Below are 27,778 nucleotides of genomic sequence, written 5' to 3'. Positions count from 1 at the left end.
CAGGACTTTGCAGCTCTGCTGGCCGTTTTGCAGGATGGCAGCCTGCAAAGGGCGTGGGATTTGGTGGCGTCAGATTCGGATCCAATCAGACGTGGGAGCTTGGTTACATCACTCAGCATCTCCAAGCCTGTTTCTTTTATGTAAATAGAGAAAATAACAATTTCTGCTCATCTCACCTGCTTGTGAGGATTCAAGGAAACACAATGAGTGAAAGAGGTCTGGAAATTACAAGGTAATCTAAAAGACAGCGAGCTTTATTCTTAGAAGAAATGAGTTGGTGAGAAACTGTCAGGGGCCTTGGGTTTCTGGGTAATCATATGGGCTAAAACCTTCAGAATGTTTCCAGCTATCACGCTCAGCGCTCAGGCAGCAGCATCTTATAATTCTCACTACTTTGTGCTCATTTTACAGACTAGGAAACCAAGGCTCAGACAGGCGGAAGGACAGGCTGGTGTCAGGGGAAGTGGTGGAACGGAGATTTAGATCCAAGCCCCAAATGCTCTTAATCGTGGTGTCACACTGTCACATTTGTGTCATTGTCACTTCATAGAGAAGCCAAGAGCTGGCCTTTCAGAAAGGAAGAGAGTCAGGCCACAGGTCAGGAGGATGAGAGGCAGTCCCTAACAAAGGCACAGAGCGGAAAGGGCAGGGGTGGCCCTCCCCGCCGGGGGCACCTTCGCTCTGCGCCCACTGCCCACCGCCGTACAGCGACCCACCTTACTGTTTCGCCCACCAGACTCTGAGTTCACTGTGGGTGGAGACACATTATCTTCCATTTCTACGCACCCAGCCCAGTGCCCAACGTAAGTATTTTTGAGTGAAAATGAATGACTGAATGATGTGAGTTACGTGGAGCATAATGATCACGTTAAGAAGAAATAAGAAAAAGGCTCCAAGAAGCAGTAAGGCCGTGAAGACATCTTCCCCAGTCCTCCAAACCAAATTAACTTTTCCCTCCTCTGGGCCCCATAGTACTACTGTTACTATGATTAGCAAAAAAAAACCCAATAAAATCATTATCAGTATCATTTATTGAGCCCTTATCATGTGCCAGGCTGTTCACCTACAGAATCCCATTTAAACCTTACAACTATCCCATTTACCAGATGAAAAAATCAAGGTTCAGAGAGGCTACATGACTGGCCCAAGGTCAAACAGGTAGTAAAAGCTTGACTTAATCCCAGGGCTCCGTTTCAGAGCCAGAACTTGGCTATTTTTCTACATTCCCTCTGTGATGGCCTGTAAAACATTCCTGTCCTTCTTGACAGGCAAGAAGTCGGTCATCCATGTGCCTGTGGACCAGGTACCCTGTGCGATGCCCATCACAGAGTAACACGCTCCATGGACACTGACAGAGTTGAACCACACTTAACCACCTGTGACTATTCTATTCTTTATAGGATAAGGGCCTAGAAGGATAAGCCAGGTCACAGTTTCTCTCTCAAAGCACAAAAGCACCAGATGACCTTCTGGTATGTGTTTATTCCTACGGGCTCTGTAGCGGCTTCCATAATCCCCACCTCGGCATCGATCCGCCAACCTTAAGCTACCATCAAGGCAATGCGTTAACTGTGGCCAATGAGATTAGTGCCCAGTTAATAGCTAATTTGGGAAGTGCTGTGCGAAACAGCTTGGCAAGCTGACACGATGGAGCTCAGGAGACCCAGGTGCTGGTCTGCTTTGCCACTAGTAAGCTGTGTGTCCTTAGGCAAACTCCCTCCCCTCTCTGGGCTCAGGTTCTTCATCCCAAAGGCCTCTTCCAGCTCCGAAAGTCTATAGCTCTGGGACACCATGAAAGCCATGCGTCCACATGTCAGCAGAAATTCCCAGGGAACACGTAATTACTGGCACTTAACCAACCTGTAGTTAACTCCAGGTAATTTCCAGAGGATTTACTGCAACTCTGAAAGCTATTTTGCGAGGGAAGCGATGTATATTCAATATTGACGGTGCAAGAGGCAGGTTCTCTATCTCCAAGCCCATAAATTACCCAGAGTGTCAGGAGGACAAAAACCACCAACGGCTTGTTACAAGCGGGCTGCCTCCCAGACAGAAATCTGGATTTATAGAAAGCTATAAAAAAATGTAGGGGAAGAATTTAAAGCCAGAAGTATGTGTGTACGTGCACGGCCTCAAGAAATCAGAATAGAAGAGTCAGAGAGCAATGTCAAACGCCTCTAATTACGACGAATGTGACCTTTTGTCCCATCTCATTCCACCAACGTTTCTGGAACCCTGCTAGGATCAGGCATGCTACTGGAGGGAAATGAGGGTGACTCAGAAGGGCCCTGGCCCTGAACAAGCTGATGCACGTGGTACTCACTGTCTCCCATGTGACACTGAGTCCATCTCAGGATCCTTCTGATGCTCAGTTCTCTCATCCACAGAATGAGAATCCATAGACTACGTCAGGGAGTGTTCTGGAGGCTTAATAAGGTAAAAAGTGCAAGAAAAAGGCTTTTAAAAATTAGTGATAATGTGCCCATAAATTAATCCAGGGCAGAATGGGCAGGAAAGGGTCATAATAAAGATACTGAAAAAAAAAAAAAATGATGCTAACAGTTTCTGGAAGAGGGCTATGGAGAAGACATTGTTACAAAAAGGAAGAGAGTGGAGAGAAGGTGGAGGAGGAGCCTCTGGATGGAGGAGGAAGGACCACACGGTACTTGGAGGTGTGTGAGGAAAGAAAGGAGAGACTGCAAGAGAACAGGAGGAAAGAGGAGTAACCGAGACCAAAGAAACAGAGGGAGCGGAGTAGTGGGAGAAGAGAGAAGAATAGAACATAAACCACAAGGAGCCGAGACAGAACAGGAAATCAATAAAAATGCCTAAAGTTGATTCATCAAGAGACAGCAGCCCAACCACACCACTTAGAGATGTGGAGAGAACCACCAAGAGGTCTCAGAACAGAGAGAATGAGAAGACGTTCCCTCTGAGAGTGGGGCTGGGGATGGCACAGGATGGGGCAGGGCTGTGGCTTTTCATTTTAAACCTGCAAGTACAATTTGGGGCTTGAATTACATGCATGTATTCCTTTGATAAACATCAAAATAATTGAAAAGCTTTTTAAGGGATGGGAAAGGAAGTTAATGCTGAGTAAGTACCATACACCGGACACTGCCCTGAGCAACTCATCCATGCCATCTCGTTCATCATCCCAATAACCCCATAGGGTCATCAAATCCTCTTTTTATTTTCCATTTAACTACTCTGTGTATTTATTGTGAGGATTAAAAGAGTTAACACAGGTAATGCATCTGGACAAGTGCCTGGTGATATGTAAATGACATCTGTGAAATCTACTGTCAAGATATTGACAGGCACTCCTTCCTTTCTTGGGAGCTACTCTGTTCCCTGTTTGGCAGCAGCTGTCATGTTCTCTCATGACCTTTATCCCCAAGGACACAGGTTGGGAAGGGGGATCCAGCAGGGGGCACCGAGTCCCTAACCTGAGAACCAAAGAAGCGAGGTCAGGCCCTCTCCAGGGACAGAGAGAGGTAAGGCTCAGATGCTGTGGGTGACCATGGTTCCCAGCACGTGGGGAGAGTCTGCAGAGAGAAGCAGAGACGACAGCTCGTGTCTGGGCAGTCCTCCAGCCCCTGGCTCCAAGTGTTCTTGCCCTCCAGGTAAAGCCCCACTCTTCACTAGGTTCCGCTCTTGATCTTCCTTGCTGTCCATGAGCCAACAAGCACCCTGAGTTCCTCATCCGGCTAGAGCAGGGCTTCCTTCCCTGGCTTCCAAAAGTGTCGAGAGGATTCAAAAGCCAACAGCACGTAGATCTCTCCAGGGGCCTCCAAGAACAGGTTGCTGAGCCCTGGGGCTCCCGACGTGGAAGGAGAAAGATGCAAAAAAAAAAAAGGAAAACGGAGGAAGCATGTGCATCCAGGGGACTCTGCATGTGGAACGCTGCTATTTTATAGCTAAGGAGAAACTCGGAAAGCAATCTCTGGTCACAGCTAGCAAACTATTCTTTGCATTTCCATCTTTCCAACCCACGATCTGTGCCATTTGGATTTCATGGTCTAAAAATATCTCCCAAACTTCCAAGTACGTTGGCATGAGCTGGTGGACTCAAATTTTTAATCCATTTGCAAATGTTTTTACACAGCTCTTTTCTTTTCCCCCTCAAATTTTATTTCCTGCTGAATCACTTTCATCACTCAGTTTGACATTTATTATGAGGAGGAAGGAAATCGTCTCGAACACAAATGTCAACCCTGGCCCTGAAGGCTCCTGAAGGCTGCAGAGATACTGTGACAGAGAGAAGGGCCCACTGGTTGGAGAGTGAAGTGTGTTGCCACTGATACAGTGGGGAGAGCACAGGCTCTGGTGTGGCTATTCCTGGCTGTATCTGGCTGTGTGGCCCTGAGCAAGACACTGAGCCTCTCTGAGCGTATTTCCTTAACTCCAATGTGGGGACAATGCAATTCAGTTTAGCAGAGCCGCTGAAGAGATTCAATGGGTTAGAGTGCCACGTGCACCTCCTAGCCCAAGGCAGGAGCGTCATAAATGGCTCCACTCTGAATGCAGCCACCATCTTGGAACAACTAACTACCACATGTATCCCTACGCCCCCATCCCTTCTCCACCCAGCAGCAAAGTCATCCTCACAAAACACAAATCTGACCACGCCACTCCCTGCTGGGACACCCAGTGGCCTTAGGGTCAGACTAAAATGTTGGCTATGGTCTACACAACCACGTCCAATCCCCATCCTCACTTCACACCGGCCTCCCCAACTGCCTGCCCTCCAACCTCCAAGCAGGATGTTCCTACTCTGCTTCACATGGTTTTGCCTTCAATTTCAGGCCCTGCAAAGTGGTCACTTCTTCCTCCACCCCTCCCCCTTTCTCCCACCTCTCCAGGCCCCCACTTGTGTTAGCAAAATGACTGCAGATGCTCCAGATCTCACACTCTGACACCACACCACCCACAGGAGAAGATTCTTCTTCTGGTATCCTCTCCCAAGTTCTCAGATTCACCCTCTCCTCCCACTGGCTCTGACTGGTTGGGGTCCTCTTTGCTGTACCCACCCCTGGGGCCAGGGGAGGCAGGCTGACCAGGTGATTCCAAACAGGATCCACTTCTGGAATTGAGCCTGGGGTTAATCCCAGCCAAACAACATGGTTAAGAAGAGGGAAGGAGAAAGTCCCCAAATGAAAATCAGGGAATGATTGGTTGGAGAAATGCAGGCTAGATGTTGGAGGCAAGTGATCAGCGGTCCACACCAGTTCCCACTGGTTAAGCAGGGGGCAGGATGGGAATCGTAGAAGATCAGAGCGAGTGGGGGCCTTAACTTAAAGTGTCACAAATGGGAAAATTAAGGTCCAACATGGGCCCAAGACTTGCTCAAGTTCACACCAGGGCCACTGCCAGGTGTCCAGACCCCACCCCAATGTTCTCCCCACTGAACTGTGACAGCATCCCGTCCCCCAGGAAAATGTCCTCATGATTCAATCCATTTCAGGTTCACAAGTTCCAGCCACAGGCTTCACGACAGAAGACGTGAGGAAAGGTTTAGGAAGATGGAAGTCTGAGGACAAGGGGCTCAGAGGGGCCGACTCCACGCCACCTCCCACAGGCAAAGACCCACGGAGCCAGGCGCAGAGCAGGCAACACCAAAGAGGAAGAAGGCGCTCTACTGATTCTTCTCCTTCAGAGCAGTCTCATCTCTCCAACCTTCCCTCCGTTCCTCATCTTCCTCCTTTTCTCTCTGACCCTCCCTGGGCGAGGAACAGGGAATGGGATGGAAGGAAAGAAAAGCAGAGTTGCAAAGGGGTATAAAGGATGGAAGAAAGGGTTGCTTTACAAAGTTCTTTCTAGACAGGGATGGAATTAAACCCCCGGGAAACAATCTGGGTGACGCCTTTTGTTTTGAACCCTTCTGAAGAACTTCTACTCATCCCTCAAGACCCAGCTCAAGAATCACCTCCTTTGGGAAGACTTCCTTGATCCACCCTCCACCCCAGGCAGACTTTATCCATCCCTCCTGTGTGCCCACTCTGGGGGCGGGGGGGCACACTGCATTCTATTTGTGTGACTGTCCCCACAGCTCGCATCTTGGGGGATAGGGTATCAGTTGGTGCTCGATAAATGTTGAATGAATCAGTCAATGAAGTGCAAGGATGAGCATTACCAGAGTTCAGGGAAGAATAAGATTTTGTCACGAAATAAACAGAAACACAGGCGAAGAGAGGACGAAAGGTGTCTTCTGCACAGGGCTCCAACCCTGGAGCAGCGAGGAACAGGACTTTGCAGAGAGTCCCGGCAGACATCTAAAGATGATAATTGCTGCAAATATTTAACCCATGCTGTTTTCTCCAACGAATCGATGAGATGAGATCTGATGTCCCCAGGCCTTCAAATAGGCCAGGTACAGCAGGAAGGCCCTGAGAACGGGACGAGCACGATGTCTGGCTGGCCTGCAGGGTCACGGGGCTTAACTGGGCAGGAAAACAGAATAATGGAAGATTTTCAAAAGAAGTTCATTTTTCACAGAACTAGACATCCTGGAGTTGGAGGGACCTCTACAATGGTGTGGTCCACACCCACAAATATAGCTGGTTTCTCACACCACAGCCAAGTATTGTTTTTTTTAATTGTGGAAAAATATATGTAACATAAAATTTACCACTTTAACCATTTTTAAGTATATAATTCAATGACATTAAGCACATTCACATTGTTGTGCAGCCATCACCACTCTCCATCTCCAGAACGTTCTCATCATCCCAAACTGAAACTCCGTCCCCACTAAACAGTAACTCTCCCTTCCCCTCTCCTCCTACCCCTTGGCAACCCCCATTCTACTTTCTGTCTCTATGATTTTGACTATTCTAGGTACCTCATATATAAGTGGAATCACACAATATTTGTCCTTCTGTGACTGGCTTATCTCACTTACATCTTCAAGGTTCCTCCGTGTTGTTGCATGTGTCAGAATCTCCTTCCTTTGCTGAATAATAGTCCATCCAAGTGCTGTTTTATCACCTCCACTGGGACCTTCCAGCAAAGAGGAGTCACTCCCTTCCTTCCAAGACAGCGGTCCCCCTGCAGTCCAGTCTGACAGTTACACCAGCAGGTCATCCCGCTGGTTCTTCTGCTCATTGCTCCTTGCGCTGGCCCGTGAAACCACAGACTTGAGGTATCTGGAAGGGAGGCTCACAGCCCTCCTTGCTTCCTTCCTCCAAGCTACACAGACCTCAATCTATCAAGCAAGACTGGGGTTTTAGGTCAGCCTCTGGCCATCCTGCTCACCCTGCTCCAGACACATTCTAGAGAGTCCGTCTGAGCCACTATGTCAGTGCGTTCACACACTACAGGCTGGCCCCAAGCTGGGAGCGGTGACACTCCAGTGAACCTGACGTGGTCTTTGCGTGCCTGGGGCTCACGATTCAGTGAAGGGAGACAAATGAGTATATAAACGTACAGCGTGTGATCATTACAGCTTATGACAGAGTGTTTCGAAAGATATGAAAATGGTGAAGACTGACCTGGAAGGGGTTGATCAAGGAGGCCCCACCTGGAAACTGAAGAAGCCGCTTTATACAAGTTGAGGGAGTCTTCCAGGCAGAGAAAATGATAAGAGCAGAGGCCCTTCTCCAGGGGAGGCAGGACCTGGTGTGCCCTGGGAAGGGCTGCAGTGAGCTGGACTTGGCAACAGCTCGGCTGATGTGGTGGGGGGCCGATCACATGAGGCCTGTGAGGCTCGGCAAGGAGAGTGGGGTTTGTGCCAAGATTAATAGACAGCCACTGAAGGGCTGCAAGCCGCGGGTACATGATCTAATTCACAACGGAAAAGGACAACCTTGGCCTCCAGGGGTGGGTGGACGGAGGCGGGCAAGCGTAGAAGCTGGAAGAGAGGTTAGGGTACTGCAGGAGATGAGGCCAGAGACGCTGGGCTGCCCCAGATCATTAGATGGGGCCCCTGGGACCAGCGGCCATGACGCAGCCATCTCTGTATCCTCAGCTCTTCTTACAACAGAGCCTGGGGCTCAAAACCAGGGACTGCACCAGCCTGAGAGGTCTCTTCAAGGCTGATGGGCCCCCAGCCCCCCAGGTTCAGAGGCCAGTTGGCTCCAAACCCACTAACTGTCTCTCTTCCATGAGGCTGGACCAGAACCAGTCAATTCCTATTGATCTGTTTATTGCCATCTCTGAGCACAATCAACAACTCAAAACCTGGACTAGACTCCAGACACAACAGACTCCAGCTAAATTCTGCTAAATGGCCAGGACGGTTGCGAGGACATGGCAGTAGAGCTGACCTGGCCCAGCTAGAGCACAGGACCCTCCCTGCAGGCTGCCAAGTTCCCGGCACGTTGTGGAGTCCCCACGGAAGTCAGCCACGTTTAGCTTTCCAACAGCGGCTTTCAACGCCCGTGTTCAGATCTGAGCTTTGTTTGGAACTGGGCTTGGATGCTGCAAGGCCAAGGGGATTGGTCAACACTGTTTGTTAAACATGGACCTCGTGCCCAGCATCAGCACTGCTGATTAAAAGAAAACATATCATGCGTGGCTCTTGCCTGCCACGGAGCCACGATCGGTTTGGGACACTCATGGCAAAGGCTGCCAAGGCAGAGCTTAATGCAGGATGAATCGGGGTGCCAGGTCCACTGGAGCTCAGGGAGAAAAGCCCAGGAGAGGGCTGGGAGAGGAAGCACAGCTGGGACCCAGGCCCATCTGGGTTCCCATCCAGATCCACAGCCTACCAGCTGTGTGCCACTAGGCAAGTCACCTAACCTCTCTGAGCCTCCACTTCCTAATGTCCACCCCAGGTCATAGTGAGAAACAATCATGAGTCATGTGCCCAGAATGTTCTATTAATAACAGCAGCTTCCTTTTACAATGCTTACTATGTGTCCATACTGTTCCAAGTGCTTTATATAAATTAACTCATTTTATTCTCTCACCACTCTGTAAGGAAGAAAACCTGAGCACCCCCATTTTGCAGATGAAGAAACAGAGACCCAGAGGAATGAAGGAATTGCCCACAGTTATCCAGCTAGCAAGCAGTCATCTTGGTGCCCAACAGGCACACACTCCTTGCTCCCCACTCCTTGCCAAGGAGCACTAAATGAAATGAGCTTGAGGCACCAGAGACACTCAGAGAGGAGTGGCCACATGGTTAAAAGCATTAAGGAGGCTTTGTGCACCCATATCCACAGCAGCATTATTCACAATAGCCAAAAGGTAGAAGGAAGCAGCCCAAGTGTCCATTGATGGATGGATGAATAAACAAAACGTGGTATATCCATGCAATGGAATATTATTCAGCCTTAAAAAAGAAAGGAAATGTTGACCCGTGCTACAACATGGATGAACCTCGAGGACATTATACTAAGTGAAATAAGCCAGTTACAAAAGGACAAATACCATATGATTCCACATATATGAGGTATCTAGAGCAGTCAAATTCATAGAGACAGAAGAAAAATGGTGACCACCAGGGGCTGGGGGGAGGGAGGAATGGGAAGTTATTATTTAATGGTGCTACAGACTGAATGTTTCTCTCTCCCTAAATTTCATATGTGGAAATCCTAACCCCCAATGTGGTTAAGAGGTGGGGCCTTTGGGAGGCGATCAGGTCACAAGGGTGGAACCCTTATGAATGGGGTTAGTGCCCTTACAAGAGAGACCCCAGAGAGCTCCCTTGCCCCCTCTGCCATGTGAGGACACTTCAAGAAGCCAGCAGTCTATGGTCCAGGAAGAAGGCCATCACCGGACACCAGCACCTTGAACTTGGACTTCCCAGCCTCCACTACTGTGAGAAATAAACATCTGTTCTTTAAGCCACCAAGTTTATGGTATTTGTTATAGCAGCAGAACGGACTAAGACAAATGAGTGCAGAGTTTCAGTTTTGCAAGATGAAAAAAGTGCTGTGGATGGATGGTGGTGACGGTTGCACAACAATGTGAAGGTACTTAATGCCACTGAACTGTGCACTTACGGCTAAAATGGTAAATTTTTTGTTCTGTATATTTTATTTCAATTAAAAAATGAATATGGCAAAAAAAAGGCTGCACTTCCCACTGTGACCCCCTGTACCCGTCATTGGATTTATCCATTTCTTCAGTTAGTGTTTTTGAGCACCTACTGTGTTACAGCTAGAATCCTAGAGGCCTCAGCTGATGGCCACCATCATCACAGCAGGTATATTGGGCCCTTGCTTGTGCCCAGCACTCTTCTATGTGGTTTACCTGCATTAACTCATGCAGTCCTCACAACCACCCTGTGAGGTGGGCACTATTCATATTCCCATTTTAAAGATGAGGAAACTGAGATCCAGAGAAGTGAAGAGTATTTGCCTGCGGTCACACAGCTGCGATTCAGACCCCCGCAGCCTGGCTAAGACTCCCTGCTCCAACACACCTTTCTCATCTGAAACCTAAGCCACATTTTCATCCACACACCGCCTCCCCATCCAGCTCCTGGGGAGGGTCTGCGTCTTGGTGATGTCCCAGAGTGCACCACTCTGCCATGTCCAACACCTGCATTTTCCTGTGCTATTTTTTTCTGGGTAGAGGCAACAACGTCCCCAGCTTAATTTGTTTCATGCAGTGACACTAATTAACACTCCAAACACAGGGGCGTGGGGACTGAGCAGTGTGTGTGTGTGCGCACACATATGTGGTTTATGTTCGGGACACTTCCATTTTCCACAACTTGTGAAATGATGTATGTAGGTATTTTACCTGAGCCAAACAGTTTCAGCTCAAAAAGCAATTTAAGCTTTCTCGAAGCCATAAAAACACTGTATTAACCCCACAAGTGTAATAAATCCTCCAGCCTCCTGCATAGGGGTTTTTGCTTCAACTCAACACCGACAGTGGGGGAATCTGAGGCCAGAACGTCAGCCACAGAGTCACAGCCTTTAAAAGCTAAGAGTTTTCAATCGAGGGTGCTACCACCGTCACTGGAACCTTTGGAAAAGCCTGGGAGTGGTTTGGTTTATCACAATTCAGGAGCTCTAATGGCATCTGTGGGATGTTGAAAATCCTGCAAAATGTGTGACATTTCTGCCCTATGAAGAGCAGTCCATCCATAACGCTAATAGCTTCTCCATTGAGAAAACCTAAAAGGATCTAACTAATTTTTCAGGGAAGAAGAAAAGGCACAGAGACATGGGATTTTCTTATCCTAAGTTGCAGAGCAATTCCACAGCTGAAAAAGTCTGACCCCACCTATTTCATCCCCTCACCACCCAGCTACCCCACCCCACCACTCCCAGAGAGAGCCCCCAGCTACAGCCACTGGGAAATAGTCACATCTTAACCACCCACTGCATTTCTCACTTCCAAGCCTTTACCAAAGTTGTTCCTTCTGCCTTCAGACCTAACCCTGACCCTGACACCACTGCATCCTTCTACGCCTGGATCAAAGTCTGCCTCCTCCCGGAAGCCTGCCAGAGTCCTATCTTGAACCAACCACAGCAGTCTGTCTGTATTTTGACTTCCAGCCTGTGTGCCAATTTGTATGAGGCAATCTGCCTTTGTATAAGGGTCATTTGTTACCATCACCATCAATAATGGAAATAGCTGCTTTACAGCCATTATGCCATTCTATGGTCACAGCGGTCTGACAGAGCAGGTCATATTATCTCATTGTATCAATGAAGAATTTGAGGCTCAGGAGGGTTAAGCAACTTGTCGGAGGTCGCACAGGTGGCAAAACGAGGATTTGCTCCCACGTCTGACCACAGACCCCACATTGCAGCCACGAGGCCACCCTGCCTCCCTGTGTGGTCACGTGCACGTCGCCTCCTGTCTGGACAGTGAGGTCTTTGAAGGCGGCAGCCATGTCAAGTCCACCCACACTTACCTTATGGCAAACCCTCCATGAATGATGTCAAGAGCCCAGGACAAGAGCCACACTACCCTATCTCCTGGTCCAGGGCGGTTCATTCCATTAGGCCACCTCTGGCCCGACATGACCTCCCTCCAGGTACGTGATGAGCCAGGAGCAGGGCCACAAAGGGAGAAGTCTCCTAAGGTTTCCTGCCCCCCACCCTACCCCCCAACAACCAACTACAGTTAACTACAGTAGCTTCAATCAGACAAAGCAAATAACATCCAGTCATTTCTTTCTGGCTTAGCAGGCTGCTTGGGATATTGCAATGGGCAAGGGCCATCACGGTGTCCAGGGCTTCCAGAACCTTCTCTCACACCCTCAACCACTCTGAGAAACGCGGTGAGCGGACAACCCAGAACACCCCTCTGCAGAGGGCCAGGCCTGGCAGCCATTCAAGCAGGGCCTGCGGACTGACACAAAAGGGAGAGAAGAAAATGATAATGTCAGTCATCACTCCAAGCCTCTGGTATGGGCTCCCGGTGACCACAACATGGCAGACGTCTTGGCTGTCTAGCCAGAAGCCATTCCTCCATCTTTCTCCTCCTAACAGAACCCCATTTTGTCTGCCTGGCAATGTGCCAGACCCCAGGGAGTGGATGAGGATGTGTCTCAGCCAATCATGGTAGTCCCCTTGGCCTTTACCTCATTGGTCCAAGGTAGAGGGAGCCAGTGACTCAGTCCTGGTCAATGACACATAAGAGAAAATGTACTGTCCCCTCTTACCGTGCCCCAGGAAATGCTCAGAAGGGGCTTGGCTCTGGTCGCTCCACCCAGATCATGGCACACTAACGTGACCTGAACACATCTCCTGGGGAAATCATAACTTCATGGGCCTCACTCAGCAAAACAAGGGCAGAGGAAAGAGTAACAGAGAAAGCTAGACGAGACTTGAAAGAGATGACCTGGGTCCAAATCTCAGCTCTTAATTGTGGGAAACGGGAGACACAATTTCATCTACCTGAGGCTAAACTTCCACATCTATGTAACAGGATGGAGGACTTAGGTGTTTGCTTCAGTTCACAAAGCCCACCACTTAAATTTTTAAAAATAGACTTTATTTTCTACAACAGTTTTCAATTTACAGAAAAATTGAGAGTATAGTACAGAGAGTCCCCATATAACCTGCACTCAGTTCCCTCATCACTAACATCTTAGACTCGTAGGGCACATTTGTTATAATTAATGACCCGATACTGATGCATTATTATTAACTAAAGTCCATACATAATATATTCAGCTTTCCTTAGCTTTTTCCTAACGTCCTTTTTCTGTTCCAGGATCTCATCCAGGATACCATATTTCATTTAGTTGTCACATTTGCATAGGCTCCTCTTGGCTGGGTATCTCAATCTTTCCTTGTTTTAGATGACCTTGATGATTTGGGGAGTACCGGTTAGGTATTTTGTAGCTAGGCAACTGTTTTTCTCCGCATCTCTGCTTCCTTAGGAAACTTGAGTCAGGCAGAAGTCTTTCCTTTACACATCTCTTTTCCTCCTCTCAATGTAAATTCCTTCTTTTACCATAACAATAGTCAAAACTCACACATTCTAACAGAACATCATCATATTCAGAGCCACCACTTTAAGGCAGAAATTATGATATTAACTTCAACATTACTTTCATTCACTGACATCGTTTTTATCCTGGCAGGATTGTAAAAGAATGGGGGAGGGAATAGCCATTCATGAGATACTGACCATGAGCCAAAACCAGGCTCTGGACTATATTACCAACATTTCATTGAATCCTTACGACACCCATGTGAATAAGCATGGTCCATGTCACAGGTGAGGAAACAGGTTTAAGCTGGTTACGTGGTTCAGTCAAGATTACTCAGCTAAAAAGTGGCACAGCCAAGACTCAAACCAGGTCTTGTCTCTACCCATTTCTGCTTCTGTCACCTAAACTACACACTTCTTGGGGCTGGCACTGTGTCCATTTACCCAAGACTGAGTATCTGGCATGCCAGGTGTTACATTAGGCTCCGGACTGCAAGGAATGGACGTTTGCACATATGAAAGGTACAGCTAGAAAACAAGTCTTCAACTTCTTTAAGGACCTCACTTCAAGGTTCACCCAACTGTAGGTTTTATGATCCCACCTTCTGTCGCATCGATTTCAGCACCTTTCCTTTAGTGTGAGGATAAATCAGACCTTTGAGTTTTAAATGTGTGACACAGTCACGGTCATGGGTGTACAATAGAAAATGAACGAAGAAACGGTTTTTAACCCCGTATATACGATGAAGTCTACTGCTTGTTGATGGGAATTCCCTGACTCATTTAAACAGTGTTGACAACTTTACTTGAGCCCCAAGTGGACTCAGTATATGCATATATTAGAGTATCACACCATCATGCAATTAGTTATTCACCTACTTGACGGTGAGCCCTTCAAGGGCAGAAACTGATTTACTCATCCCTGTAGCCCTATTCTAAGCCCAAGGCCTGATATCTACCAGGCCTGAAATCAATGTCTGCTGAGTGATCAGTCAGAATACTCTGAGTTTGATCAGCAGACATCTGGAAGCCTATATATTAAACCTAAGGGATTAAGATTTTGCCATGAGATTTCTTCCCAGACAAATAAGGTGTTGAAATCATGGCACAAAAGAGGAATTCAAGAAGAAATCTCAACATTCCCTTTAGCATTCCAGAATCCTGAAGGTGAATGATAATTACTTTCCTAGGGAACCAGAACAGAGGCAGAGGGTAGAAGTCAGGCACCACATTTCACAACGAAGTTCCTGCCATTTTCTCAACAAAAGATGTGTTTGTAAGGAAGATCTATTTTAACCTTGTTTTGAAAATGCTAATGTTTCTCACGTCATAAATTAGTAAGATTCTTCATTCTTTGAAAGTATCACAAAAGCCACTCAGGATTACAGTGTCAGCAGGATTGAAGTTCTCTATGTGTATTTAAAATAACCCTCCTGTCTTATTTGGTGAGAATTACTAATATGTGAACACACCATAACTTCAACAAGGATACAGCTCCTTTCCCAAAGGATAAAGCAGACAATGGCCAAGTTTTACGAAGCTTTTGAGAACCCTATAATCCTGGTGCAGATATACATACAGTACATAAAGAGATACGCAACTCATCTGTGGTATTAAAACCTCATGGATGGGGGCAATTAGGGGAAAAAAAAATGTCAAAAAAGATTCCTTAAAGGGGAGATGATGAAAATAAGATTGAGCAACCCTGGGTTAAACAAACCACTTACACTGAGCTCCTTGCCTCAGGGAGCTTCTGGAGGAACACAGGCTAAGACCCAATGTTAGCGCTCTGCCAAAGCATCTGCTGAGCACTCGCATGAATTGCTTCATTCAATCCTTTCTGCAACCTGTAAGGCAAGGAATATTGGATCCATTTATCAGATGAGAAACCGAGGCTATTAGAAGGAAAATGGCTTGTTGGACACAACAGAGCAAATTAGCATTAAGACTCAGACTGAGAACTTGGATTTCCTGGTGGCTGGGCCAGTGTTCCCTGAGCTCTCATCCACACCTTAGAAGAACCTTCTAGAGTGCTTAGCCCAACATGGCACAGGGAAATAACTCTATAGATGTCAATTACTGTTCTCAAGGAAAATAAATCAGGTTTCTACGAATGGAACAGATGGCAGTGCTGCCCCACAGGTGATATTAGAAACAACCCAAATGGATAAAAACATTATCAGTAATATGATGGTTTTGAATGCCCCAACTCAATATTGAGTGCAATGGAGATCAGAGACTTATTTTATACGGCTCTTGGTGGAGTACTGGATTTGGGTGCAGGGGGGGATAGAGAGAAGGGGATCTGGGCCCTGGGGATTTCAGCAAGAAGAGAAACCTTCCTTGGCAAGAGGTCAACTGGATGGATGTCTGATCAGCCTGCACCTGGCTTTACTCTTCCTTCTCTTCACTTGATGCAGATCCTGAGCCACTAAAACCCAGTGGACTCATGCCATAGGTAAGACTGCTCCATTGGTTCACAGGTGTTGGAGGACCATGAGAGGAAGACGATGGGGCTGAACAAAAACCAGCCTTGGAAGAAGACCTGAGTTTGAGTCCCGCCTCTGTCAGCAGAGTAACCTTAGGCAAGTTTCTAAGTGCCCTGAGCCTCAGTTCCTCTTTTCAACAGTTCCTTCCAGCTCTGATGGCCTCCGAGTTTTGTAATCTGCCAAGTGTCTTTCTCAGTGCCGGGCCCATCAGTCTCATAAACTGCCATTAAGTACCTATCTGCTGATCAGTTTGATTAGACTTGCTGATTGCTAAGGCTTGTTGGTTTCATTTTCTGGACTGACATCACCAGGTGGAGAAGCATCCATAACTGATACACACAGAGCGAGATAAAGCAAAAGCCGGGATTTCAGGAAAGGACAGGAGTAGGGAGATAAATAGTGTGATAGTGCTAAGTGGTTTTCCATTAGTACAGATGGCCTCCACTGGGGGAGCGTACTCCCCTGGCACAGTGTTTTCAAGTCATGTTGGATAATATTTCACCCCATCCCCCCAAAAGGACATCAATCAAGGTAGAAATGGACTTGAACTGCTATGCGAAGTTTACAAAGAATCTCAGGTGTCAAGGGCAAAGAAACGCTATGTACAGGCTGGCTGCTCCAGATACAATACTGACTTAGGAAAACCAGACCTGGTAATTTGTCAGAGGGCCCTGCTATAACAGTTATTGTTACTAATACATATAAAGCAGGTACCCTGGTGGTGCTGCCCAAGAGGGGATGTAATAAACTATGAAATGATGCAAAAACATTGGTTATTACTGATATAGTGGTTTTATATGCCCCGACTCAACTGTTACACTCTTACAGGGTTCAGATGATTTTACATGTCTCTTGAAGGAGCAGAGAAAGAAGAAAAGGAGGTCCCAGCCCCGAGGTCTTCAGCATGGAGAGAAGCCCACCTTAAGAGGAAGCCACTCAGAGTTTATGTATGGGATGCTTGGGAGTCAACTGTGGAAGTATTTACTCACATTCTTCATAAACTAGATGCAAGAAGCAATCTTGCTCCTGAGTTATAACCCAATTTGTTCTCTCAAGAAAACTTTTCCAACAAACTCTTCTATCCCTCCTGTGGCAGAATGAAAAGTCCCCTCCAACAAGGCCACAATTTGGACGGGATCTGATTTTCATCCTATGACACCTGCACGCTAGAGGTGGCCTGAGATTTGGAACTGACGTCAGTCTTGTCATCTCCAAACCTTTTTCTCTTCATTCTCCCAAAAGGTGCTCGCCTTAGGGAAGCTGACATCTCTGCAGACATGGGTGCTAAAGTATACCGTTAATGGGTTCCCAATAAAAATATGCAGTAATGATCGGGTGATGCAACACAGACAAAAATGTGGCAAATATGTACATGGGCAAATGCTTAAACCCAAATAGAGAGGTCCCAGCTGTGGGATCTATTTGATCCTTCTACAACTTTAGGAAAAATGCTACATCAGAATGCTGCGCCCTCTTCAGTTTTCAAAGTTTCCATATTGTCTTTTGGGATTCTTATACCAATCCTATGCAGGGGGTACTGCAACACCCTTTTTGCAGACTGGGATAAGCGAGGTGTCCGAACCACACAGTTAATGCAGCTCTCCTAACAGCTCATCCAATGCACTTTTGACAAGCCCACAGCTGTCTTGGGCCACCCCAAACCAGAACCACACACACAGTGTCTAAAAAGGGTTTTTTCAATCTACATTTGAAGACATTTCCCTGCTTCCTTCTCACTGTCCTGTGGTTAAAAGATGTAACAAATCGTGTTTTCATTCTGTCAAAACTTCAAGACCCAGACAAAAAAGAAAAAGGGAGTAGGACCTTGATCCTCTGGAAAATACTACAGGATCACTCTTGGTGTATGAAACTTCTAAACATTGATGGAATTTTTTAAATGAATACACATTTGAAAAGGGGAGCTTCCGAATAATGCAAGAATAATAGTTTAGAATTCAATTTAATTGAATGGAGCCTTTGGTCCTCCAAACAGGAGGAGGAGACTGGTCATCAATTGGACAAACGGTAGATACCTTCACCTTACCCCCAGCTGATTATACCTCTTTTGGAGAAGTCTTCCTTAACACAACACAGAAGGGTTAACAGTGCCTTCTTCCTTCTGTACACCTAGGTTCCTCATTTGCATTCTATTATTGCATTTGCTAGACTCTTTAAATTTAGTTGTTTCAAGTGTCTCTGTCCATAGGGAAAGAATTATGGCTCATCTCCCTCAACGGCCTGGCACAAAGCTTGGCACTTGACTCACTACGTGTGGCCATGAAATGAAGGCACCCTTCTACTGAATGCTTGTCATCATCTGGACAAAGCGCGAAGTGCAGAGGAACCTTAAGATGTGGTCTCTAAAGAATCCATGAATCTAAGAAAACCAGTTCAGCTCAGCCAATGGTTCTCAGGCCTGGCTTCATATCGGAATCACCTAAAGATGATGTCCGGACCCCCACCGACCAATGGTATCAATTTCTGAGGTGGGGCCTGTCATCTGCATTCATCCATGTGCTCTGTGTTGTTTGTGTGTGTTTAGTCTTCTTTTTTTAAAAAAGGTATTTTTAACATTTTATTTTTTTAAAAAATTTTTAAAGTTAAAAGAGTAATATAATTCACACATATATACTCTTCACCTAGATTTTCCAATTGTTAATACTTTTGCCACATTTGCTTCCTTCTCTCTCTTCCTCTGTGTGTGTGTGTATTGTGCACACATTCACACACACTTACATAGTCTATATGCACGTGTGCTGAACCATTTGAAAGCAGGTCGCAGATAACACACTTCACCACCAAATATTACACCATCTCTTAAAAAATAGAACATTCACTTACATAACCACAATACAATTATCACACTCAAGAGGTTTAAATTTTGATATAATAATGTTATCTAATATGGAGATGGAGTCCATGTTCAAATTCTTAATTGTCCCCATAATAGCCTTTTGCGTTATTTTTTCAATCAAGGATCATGAATTGCATTTGTTTGTGTTTTTTCCAGCTTTATTGAGATACAATTGACATATAACACTGTGTGAGTTTAAGGTGTGCAATGTGATGATTTAATAGACACATATATTATGAAATCACGACCACAATAAGGTTTGTAAACACATCCAACACCTCGTGTACTGACCTATTTGTGTGTGTGCATGTGTATGTGTATGTGCATGGTGACGACTTTTAAGGTCTACCCTCTTAGCAACTTTCAAGTATAGAATACAGTATAGTTAACTATAGTCACCATGCTGTACATTTCATCCCCGGAACTTATTCATCTTATAACTGGAAGTTTGTACCCTTTGACCATTTTCACCACCGCCCAGTCTCTGGTAACCACCAATCTTATCTCTGTTTCTGAGTTTAGTTTCTTTAGATTCCACATATAAATGATATCATACAGTATTTGTCTTTCTGTCTGATTTATTTCTCTCAGCATAATACCCTCAAGTTGCATCCATGTTGTCGCAAATGACATGATTTCCTTCTTTTTTATGGCTGAAAAACATTGTGTGTGTGCATATATACTTCATATCCTTTGGATATATACCTAGAAGTGCGATTGCTGGATCATATGGTAGTTCTGTTGATAATTTTTGAGGAACTTCCATACTGTTTTCCATAGTGTAAGCTATAACAGTTTACACTCCCACCAACAGCACACAAGGGTTCCCTTTCTCCACATCCTTGCCAGCACTTCCTATCTCTTGTCGTTTTGATGACAGCCATTCTAACAGGTGTGAGGTGATATCTCATTGTGGTTTTGAGTTGCATTTCCCTGATAATTAGTGACGCAGAGTGTCTTTTCATTTACCTGTTGGTCATTTGTACGTCTTCTTGGAAAAATGTCTATTCAGGTCCTTTGCCCACTTTTTAATCAAATTATTTGCTTTCTTGCTATTGAGTTGTATGAGTTCCTTAAGTATTTTGGATATTAACCCCTTATCAAACATATGGTTGCAAATATTCTCTTCCATTCCATAAGTGCCTCTTCATTTTGTTAATCACTTTTTTTGCTGTGCAGAAGCTTTTTAGTTTGATGTAGTCCCATTTGTTTATTTTCACACACTGCATTTGGCTGTCATGTCTCTTTCAGCCTCCTTTAACTGAAACAGTTCTCCCCATCTTTGTTTGTTTTCAAGACACGGACTCTTTGGGAGAGACCATGCCAGATGTCTTGCAGGTTGTCTCACAGTTTGAAGTTATCTGTTATTTCTTCATGATTGGATTCAGGTCGTTTTAGGCACTATTGCAAGTATGTTGTACCTCTCCACTGCATTACTTCAGGGGAAGGGTATGATCAGTTTGCCTCATTATATACAAGTTTGATGACTTCAGTTCAAGCGGAGTCTGCCAGGTTCTTCTTAAGGCACCTTCTTGCCTACGTGATTCACATGTAGATCAAAGTTTGAGAAGCTTTGCTACTCAAAGTGGGGTCTGCAGACAGCAGCATTGGTTCCCCCTAGGAACTTTTCAGAAATGCTCCTATAAGGCACCTCACCCAGAAAGGTAGAGTTTTAGTCCCTCTCTGTTGCTCTTCTTCCATTGAGGACAACCGTGACATGGTGAAGAGAGCACTCACAGTGGGTGGAAAGCTCCCGTGTGATCCAAGCTCTGCCACTTAGGTAGCTTCAAGAGCCTAGGCAAATCACACAACTTCTCAGAATCCGTTATTCATTTGTAAAAGAGAGACGCTGTGTACCCTCCCTTCCAGCACTGACGGCCACTTGATGTGAGTCTATTTCCTGGACAGTGAAATACCGGATACGTGTGGTCCCAGTCACTCCAGCCTACAGCCTCACTGATGCCTAGAGATTGATACTGGGGGTTGAGAGGCTGTTGCTGTCAAGCTCTTACTTAACTTCTTCATTCTACTTGAGTGGTTTGAAAATGTCATAAAAAAGAGAGCCAGGAGGAAGGCCAGGAGTTCAGAAAATGAAAAGAAAAATAAAATGAGATTATTAGAAAGGGGAAGGGGCATGAATTTTTGAGAGTACAAGAAGAAGGCAGGTTAAATATGATTGAGAGGGGAAGCAAAAAGGAAACGATATTTGCTGAATATGTGCAATGTGTTGGTGAAGGTCATCAAGAGGACGTGACCGCCAGTTGACCCTCAAGCTGGACTTAGGCTCCTCACTCCATCCCCTGCCCTTACAATGTACATTCTGCCCACCGTTCCCACAATAGGAGTCATTTCAAGGACTCAGCCTTGAGAGAGTAAGGTGTTGTTGAGACCACCTGGACTGTGTACGTGACTGAAACCCATTAGGGCTTCTATATAAACTTTTAGGATTTGGTGGGTGATGAGTAGATCTACTCGTCTTGGGGCCACCCAAGACAAGCCTTCTAAGTAAGTTTTGTTGCTTATGAAACCTGCCACCTACCAATCTGGAGTGGTCTGCCTCTTTCTTTGTCTCTGCTTGCCCTCCATGTACAGGGGCCAGTTTCAGATTTCACACAGGAAGCTTCCAAGGTTGTCACCCAACACAATGCCATGTTTAGGTGTTTTAATATCATCACCTCAATTAAATTTCACAACAACCCTGGAAGATAGGTATTATTATTTCTGCATTAGAAATAAAGAAACTGAAATCCAGGAAAGTTGAGCAAATTGCTCCAGGTCACACAGCAAGGAAATAGCAGAGTTGGATTAAACCCAGGTCTGACTCCAGTGACCATACTCCTACCACTCTACTCTTTCTGGGTGAGGTGGCTTATAGGTGCATTCCTGAATAAAGAAGGACCCAATGAGGTATCACCTCACACCTGTCAGGGTGGCTACTATCAAAAAAATAAGAGACAACAAGAGTTGATGAGGATGTAGAGAAACTGCACACTTTGCACAGTTGGTGGGAATACAAAATGGCGCAGCCATTATGGAAAACAATATGGAGGTTCCTCCCAAATTAAAAATAGAACTACCATACGATCTAGCAATCCCGCTTCTGAATTGAAAAGAAAGATCTCAAAAGAATTGAGATTAGGATCTCGAAGAAGAGATGTTAGCATTTCCATGTTCATTGAAATACAACAGCCAAGATGTGCAAACAACCTAAATGTCCATCAACAGATGAATGGATAAAGAAAATGGAAAACTATTCAGTTTTTAAAAAGAAGGAAATTCTGCAATATGTGACAACATAGATGAACCTTGAGGACATTATGCTAAGTGAAGTAAGCCAGTCACAGAAAGACAAATACTGCATGATTCTGCTTAAATGAGGCATCTAAAACAGTCAAATTCATAGAATCAAAAGTGGAATGGTAGTTGTCACGGGCCGATGGAGGGGGAAATACAGAGTTATTAATCAATGGGCATAAAATGTCAGTTAAGCAAGATGAGAGATCTGCTGTACAACACTATACCTATAGTCAACACTTAAATATTTGACAGAGGGTAGATCTCATGTTAAACGTTCTTACCCCAATAAAATAAAATTTAAAAGGAAAAGAATGACAACTCTTCAAAATCCTTGGTTCTTGATAATGAGAAGGAAACTGCCAAAATTGAGGAAGGAAACACAAAGAGGAAGATTAGTGGGGTGGAAAAAAGTAGGGATGGACCGAGATGGTGAAGAAGACCAATAACAAGTGGGAAATGAGAAAGAATAAGATACACAGGGGCAGAAAAGGAGGAGAGTGGGCTAAATAGAGTCAGAGAAATAGAACAGCTGAGAAAATTGAAGCCAGCATTGTTTAGAAAAGAAAATTACTGTCCCTTCAGTAATGAATTATAAGTTGTAGCACTGGCTGAGATGCTGTTGAAGGAATTCTTCCTGCCTGGGCTGGGAGGTTGACCAGATGACCAACCTCTGAGATTTCTGCTAATATTAATGATGTTATTATTAGAGTATATGCTCTATTAGGGCAGAGATTGGATTGTTTTGTTTACTGTTATATTCCTAATGTCTAGAAGAATGCCTGCACAAAGAAGGCACTCAAGAAATATCTACTGACTCAATAACATTAATAACAGAAGTAACTATCTATTATTGAGCATTTATTCTATGCAAGGTGCTCTTAGCTCCACAAGCGCCTATATGATAACGCTTTTCAGATGAAGAAACTGAAGATCAGAGATACAGCAACTTGCCCGAGACCATACCAGCCATAAGAGGCAAAGCCAAGTTTGGGAAACCAAATTTCTCTCACCCAAAACTTGCTAAGACTCTGCCTTACTGAGGAGTCTGAGTGGGAGTCCAGTGTGTCTCCTCCACATTGGGGACTGTAGATCCTTTAGTTAACATGCTAAGTTTACAGGCCAGGCCTTTATATTCCAGAGCAGATGCTGGGTCCTTGTGACCCATCCCTCAGTCTTACCTGCCAGGTGTCCCTGGGGCCAGCCCACCTCAGAATGTGATCAGTGGCTATTTCTTGTGATCATTTCCCCTTGGTCTGTCAATAGGTGAGTGACTGATCATACCCAGCTGGCTGCAAAAAGCGGTCAGGGCAGCAGGATGCTTGTGCAGTGCCAATCCAGCAACAACGTCAAGATCAAGCCAGCATCTCTCCACTGACGGGCCAGGAAGGGGGAGTCCCCAGACAGCCTCAGGACAGCCACAGTGGCAAGTGTGTATGACCTTTAAGGGACCCCTATTAGGAATCAACTAATAAACACTGAATGCTGGATGTTGGGCTAATTTCACTCACATACACTATTTTCTTTAAGCCTAAAAATCACCCTGTGACAGGGCAGTGTTATCATCCCCAACTTACAGGTCATCCCCAGCTCGGTTCATGCAAAGTCACAGAGACTTAAGGCAGAGTCCAGCTGTGAACTTCAAGTCCAGCACATCTTCCACAACATCAGAACCCTTTTCAGCCATAAGGCCAAAGGAGCAGAGACGCGATCAGCCTTACTGAGGTTAAAGCATGGTCTTCCACGTTTTTCCCCTCCCTAGAGTCCAGTTCAAGACTTCTGAGAGCTATTCTTATCATCCAAATCCTATAATGCTGACTTCCGCTACCTGTTGTTGTTGTTGTGATAAATAGTAAAGCCAAACAGAGCAGAGTCTTGGTTAAGCTGAAAGTATTCTTTCCCTCATTCATTCAGTGAACGCTTACTGAGTAACCATCACGGGCCCTGCAGCCTGCTGGGGACTGAGAACGCTAAAGAACAACACAGCCCTTGCTCTGGAGTAGCTCTCAGTTCAATAGGTGAGACGAGCAAGCAGATCAACCCAATGCAACGTGCAAAATCCCATGGCTGGGGATGATGCAGAGGAGGGGCAATCTAGCTCAGCCTGGAGTGTCAGCGAAAAGCTTCCCAGAGGAGGTGACACGGGAACTGGGCCAAAGTGAAAGTGAGTAGCCACGAGAAAGTAGGGGAGGGGCATTTAAGGCAAAGGGAGCAGGTCTGGGTGTGGGGCTTTGATTTCCACATTTGTTGTATTCTACCTTTAGGATAGAGGGGAAAAATCTCATCTTACAGGTCTCGCTCATGGGAAAAAAAAAAAGCCTGCGCTAGACTGTGAGCACATGGTGAGCCCAATTTCTTGGCCCCCTTAGGTATTAGCCACAGCCCAGAACAGGATAATGGATGCTTTGAAGCACAAATTTCAGTGACTTGCAAAATCCTGAATCATCAATGAAAGGTTCAATTTTGTTCACTTGACTAGATTTCCTCCTAAGCTAGAGGAAGGATGTACAATGCAGCCACTCACTAGGTATGATATGATCCAACACAGGTTTTCCTGTAAAACTCCCAATTAATCAGAATCCACAATCCCACCCCCCCACCCCAGCCCACATTTCCCTAACAGTGTGGTTCCCCGGGGCTCTGACCAGCCCATTTTGATTCCCAACTCCAATTCCAGCCATTTGCCAACTGTGAGCTAGGAATGGGAGGCAGAGGCATTACCAAGAGCCCTATGCTACCAACGGGGCAAGGGGCACCCAGTGACGCCCAGTGAAATACCCAGAGTCCAGCAATTGTCGGCAGGGGGTCAGAACTGGGATCCAGGCTCAGAAACAGAGCTGACCCACCGCATTCAAATGTGAGCTCGAGAAACATCAGCTGTGTGACCTTGGACAAGTGGTTTTATCCCTTGAAGTTTTCATATTCTCATCCATAAAAATGTAGATAATAATTCCCACATCACAGGACAGTGGTGAGAATTAAAGAAAGTAACTGACTTGCATGTATGAAAGTGCCTAGCTAGGTATTCATCTCTTCCTTCTCCCATAGTCTTAAATTTTTCTGGATCGTCTCTGGGAAATGAGGCTACAGGTTTTGGCATTGTGGAACCTGCTTCCGGGTGACGGAATAATTCTAGAGGAGGATAAAATTGAGGCTCTGTCAATAACAGGCTCCCTTCCCCAGACTGGGCAAGGCAGGGCTGGGGTGCTGGCTGGGAAAAGCGGGAGGACTAGAAATAGGGAGCCCACAAGCTCCCGAGGGACCCCAGGTTCAGAAGTCAGCCAATACGTACCGAAAGCCATTTATGTGCAAAAGGACACGTAAGTGTGTGCATGTTTGTGTGCACTCAATTGTTGTGGCTTTTTTTATCATCACATATTCCAGTAGTAACTTCAGTTCAATTTAATTAAATATTGTGCCAGAGACAGAGATGAATGTATCTTTAACCCCTTATGAACACCTGAAGAAAGCAAACTGAAGAGCAACAATTGCTAAGCCTTCTGTCCAGCCACTAACACCTGCGAAGACTTGTGGACTCCGACGCCGAAGGCTGGACCACTCAAAATCCATGTTCCCGGCTGGATGCCCCCGACCCCCTCCTGCTGGTTCCTCAGTTTCCAGGGAGGCACCCTCTCCAGGCTTCAGTAACCTCTCTGAAGAAACCTGTTGCCAAGTCTGAGGTCCTGGGCAGACGCCCCCACCTGGTGGCCAGATCTGGAAAAGCCTTTCCCACCCAGGAAGATTGGCAGGTAGTGTAGCTCCAAGGCTCCCTGAACTCCTTCAGACCGCATCGGTTATGGGTCAGTTGGAGGAGGACTGAGGGGAATATCCACTGCTAAAGGCACAAGAGGGGTCAAGGTCATGGCCAATTCCCCACCAAAACGCTGGTAATGGTACAGCCTCCTAAGACGCAGCCATCAGGATGACTAAGCCACAGACAGGAGGCAAGGGGCAAGCGGAAGTGCCCTGCCAGCCCAAGGTGTGTGCCGACAGCCCTGATTTCCCCTCCTGGGCCAGGAGCCACCACTGCCACGCTCCCGCTCCCCAAATACAGGAGAATTTTCTATCAGGAGTGTCAAGTGCAGAAGAGAGTTCCATCTTCCCTCTGGCCACGCATTTACATCCTGACTAGCAAGGAGACTCTTTCTAGGGCATGGGTGCCTGGGGGCAAACCTCCAGCCCAGGCCCCTCACATTCCCACTGCCCCTGCCCAGCCAAACAGAGAAGGGGCAGCAGTTGAGGGTGAAGGGTCATAAGGACGAAACCAAGGAGATGTTTCAGCCAGAACAACCCCCAGCCCCCACCTCCTGGCACCCAGTCTGGGTGCAGAGACTGAGAAATCCACCCCCCCTTCTCTCATTAACTTCCCTAAAAAAACCCCAAAGACATGCATTTTGACCAGTCCAAGACCCAACACCAGGTTCTTTTCTATACCAGGATGCAGCCCTAAAAAGAGTGGCACAAGCAAGCAAACGATGCCCGCGCTCATGCACACGCGCGCACACACACACACACACACCCCACTCTGGGCAGTGCACCACTCCCATCCCCAACTCCACGATGTATCATCTAAACTCAGCAACGATCCCGAGAGAATGGACCCACCCCAAGCAGAAACACCGCGCGCATAGGAGGATCCGTTTTATCCTGTTCAACCTCCACATTCACTGGAAAAACCACACAATTCTTTTAAGCTTCGATAGCAACATCCGGCGAAGGTGCCATAAATGCGCACCCGCGCACACAAACATGCCAATCCAATCGCCAACCCAGCTGGGGACCCACGCTTGGATCTTTTAAGCCCTGGTGTCCCACACCCACAGGGTGGTTCGCAGACACACAGAGAGAGAGGAGAAACACACATGGAGGGCAGACTGGTCTCCAATTCAGCGGACGGGCGCGCCTGGGCTTTCAAGCCCCAGAGCCGTCCTCAGCTCCAGCTCCCACCCGAACCCCAACATGCGCCGCCGCCGAGGGACGCCCCGAGTGGCCGGGTACTCACACGAGCGCGTGGTAGAGCAGCGCCCAGCCCCGCGGTCTCTCGAGGGCGTCGTAGATCAAAGTTTGGATGCGCCGGTACTTGGCGTTGTTCCTCTTGACGGGGCGGCTCAGGGGGGTCTTGGCCAGGAGTCCGATGCCCTGCGGGGTCCTCCGCAGCCCCTCGTCGCGGCCACCGCCCTCCAGCAGCAGGGTCCCATCTTTGTCAGCTCCGGCCCCGAGCGCCAAGGTGACTTGCTCCACATCGCCGGGCGCCAGCCCCACTTTCCGCTCCTCGTCGCCGGCAGCCGCCGCGTCCCCTCCGGCCGGGTTAGCGGCCCCGCCGCCTCCGCCGCCCCCGTCGCCGCCGCCGCCAGCCGCCCCCGCCGCCCTGCGCGCCTTGAGCCCCATCTGCCTCGCCCCCGCCGGCCGCTTCGCCTTCTCCGCTGCTGCTCCGGGAAGAAGGGGCGCTCGGGATGCGTGGACCAGGCGGCGGCGGCGGCTGCAAGCCCGGGAACTCCAATGCCATGATCCGCGCGCCCCTCCCCACCCCCCCCCAAAAGCAGGCAAAGGCGGGCCCCCTGGGGGGCAGGGGAGGCCGGGCGGGGGGAACGGGGTCACATCCCGCGCGGATCGGCGGCGGGACCCCGAGGGGCGCGGGCCGGGGGCTGCGGGGAGCGGGCGAGGGCGCGCGAGGCTGGCGCGGAGGAGCTAGGGCGCGCGGCAGCGGGAGCCTGGCACCGGCGCTCCGGGGCGGCGGCGGCGGCGGCGGTACCCGGGCCGGCGAGCCCGAAACAGCATCGCAGTTTATTTA

At 47.2% G+C, this 27,778-nt stretch overlaps 1 protein-coding gene across 1 annotated transcript in view; it reads right to left on the bottom strand.

Annotated features, from left to right (window-relative positions):
• KCNQ3 (potassium voltage-gated channel subfamily Q member 3) overlaps positions 1 to 27,390 on the bottom strand; it is a 307,538-nt gene extending 280,148 nt beyond the window's left edge. Inside the window, exon 1 of the mRNA XM_004431059.3 lies at positions 26,990 to 27,390. Within this exon, the coding sequence (XP_004431116.1) occupies positions 26,990 to 27,375 (386 nt within the window). The 5' untranslated portion in view covers positions 27,376 to 27,390. The remainder of the gene's footprint in view (positions 1 to 26,989) is intronic.
• Positions 27,391 to 27,778: the final 388 nt, after the last annotated feature.

The sequence above is a fragment of the Ceratotherium simum genome, chromosome 23 (genome assembly GCF_057802395.1).
Source record: "Ceratotherium simum simum isolate JZ-2026a chromosome 23, ASM5780239v1, whole genome shotgun sequence".
Classification (NCBI taxonomy): domain Eukaryota; kingdom Metazoa; phylum Chordata; class Mammalia; order Perissodactyla; family Rhinocerotidae; genus Ceratotherium; species Ceratotherium simum.
Note: the sequence above shows the minus strand (reverse complement) of the source record. Positions and strands in the feature narration are given on the sequence as shown.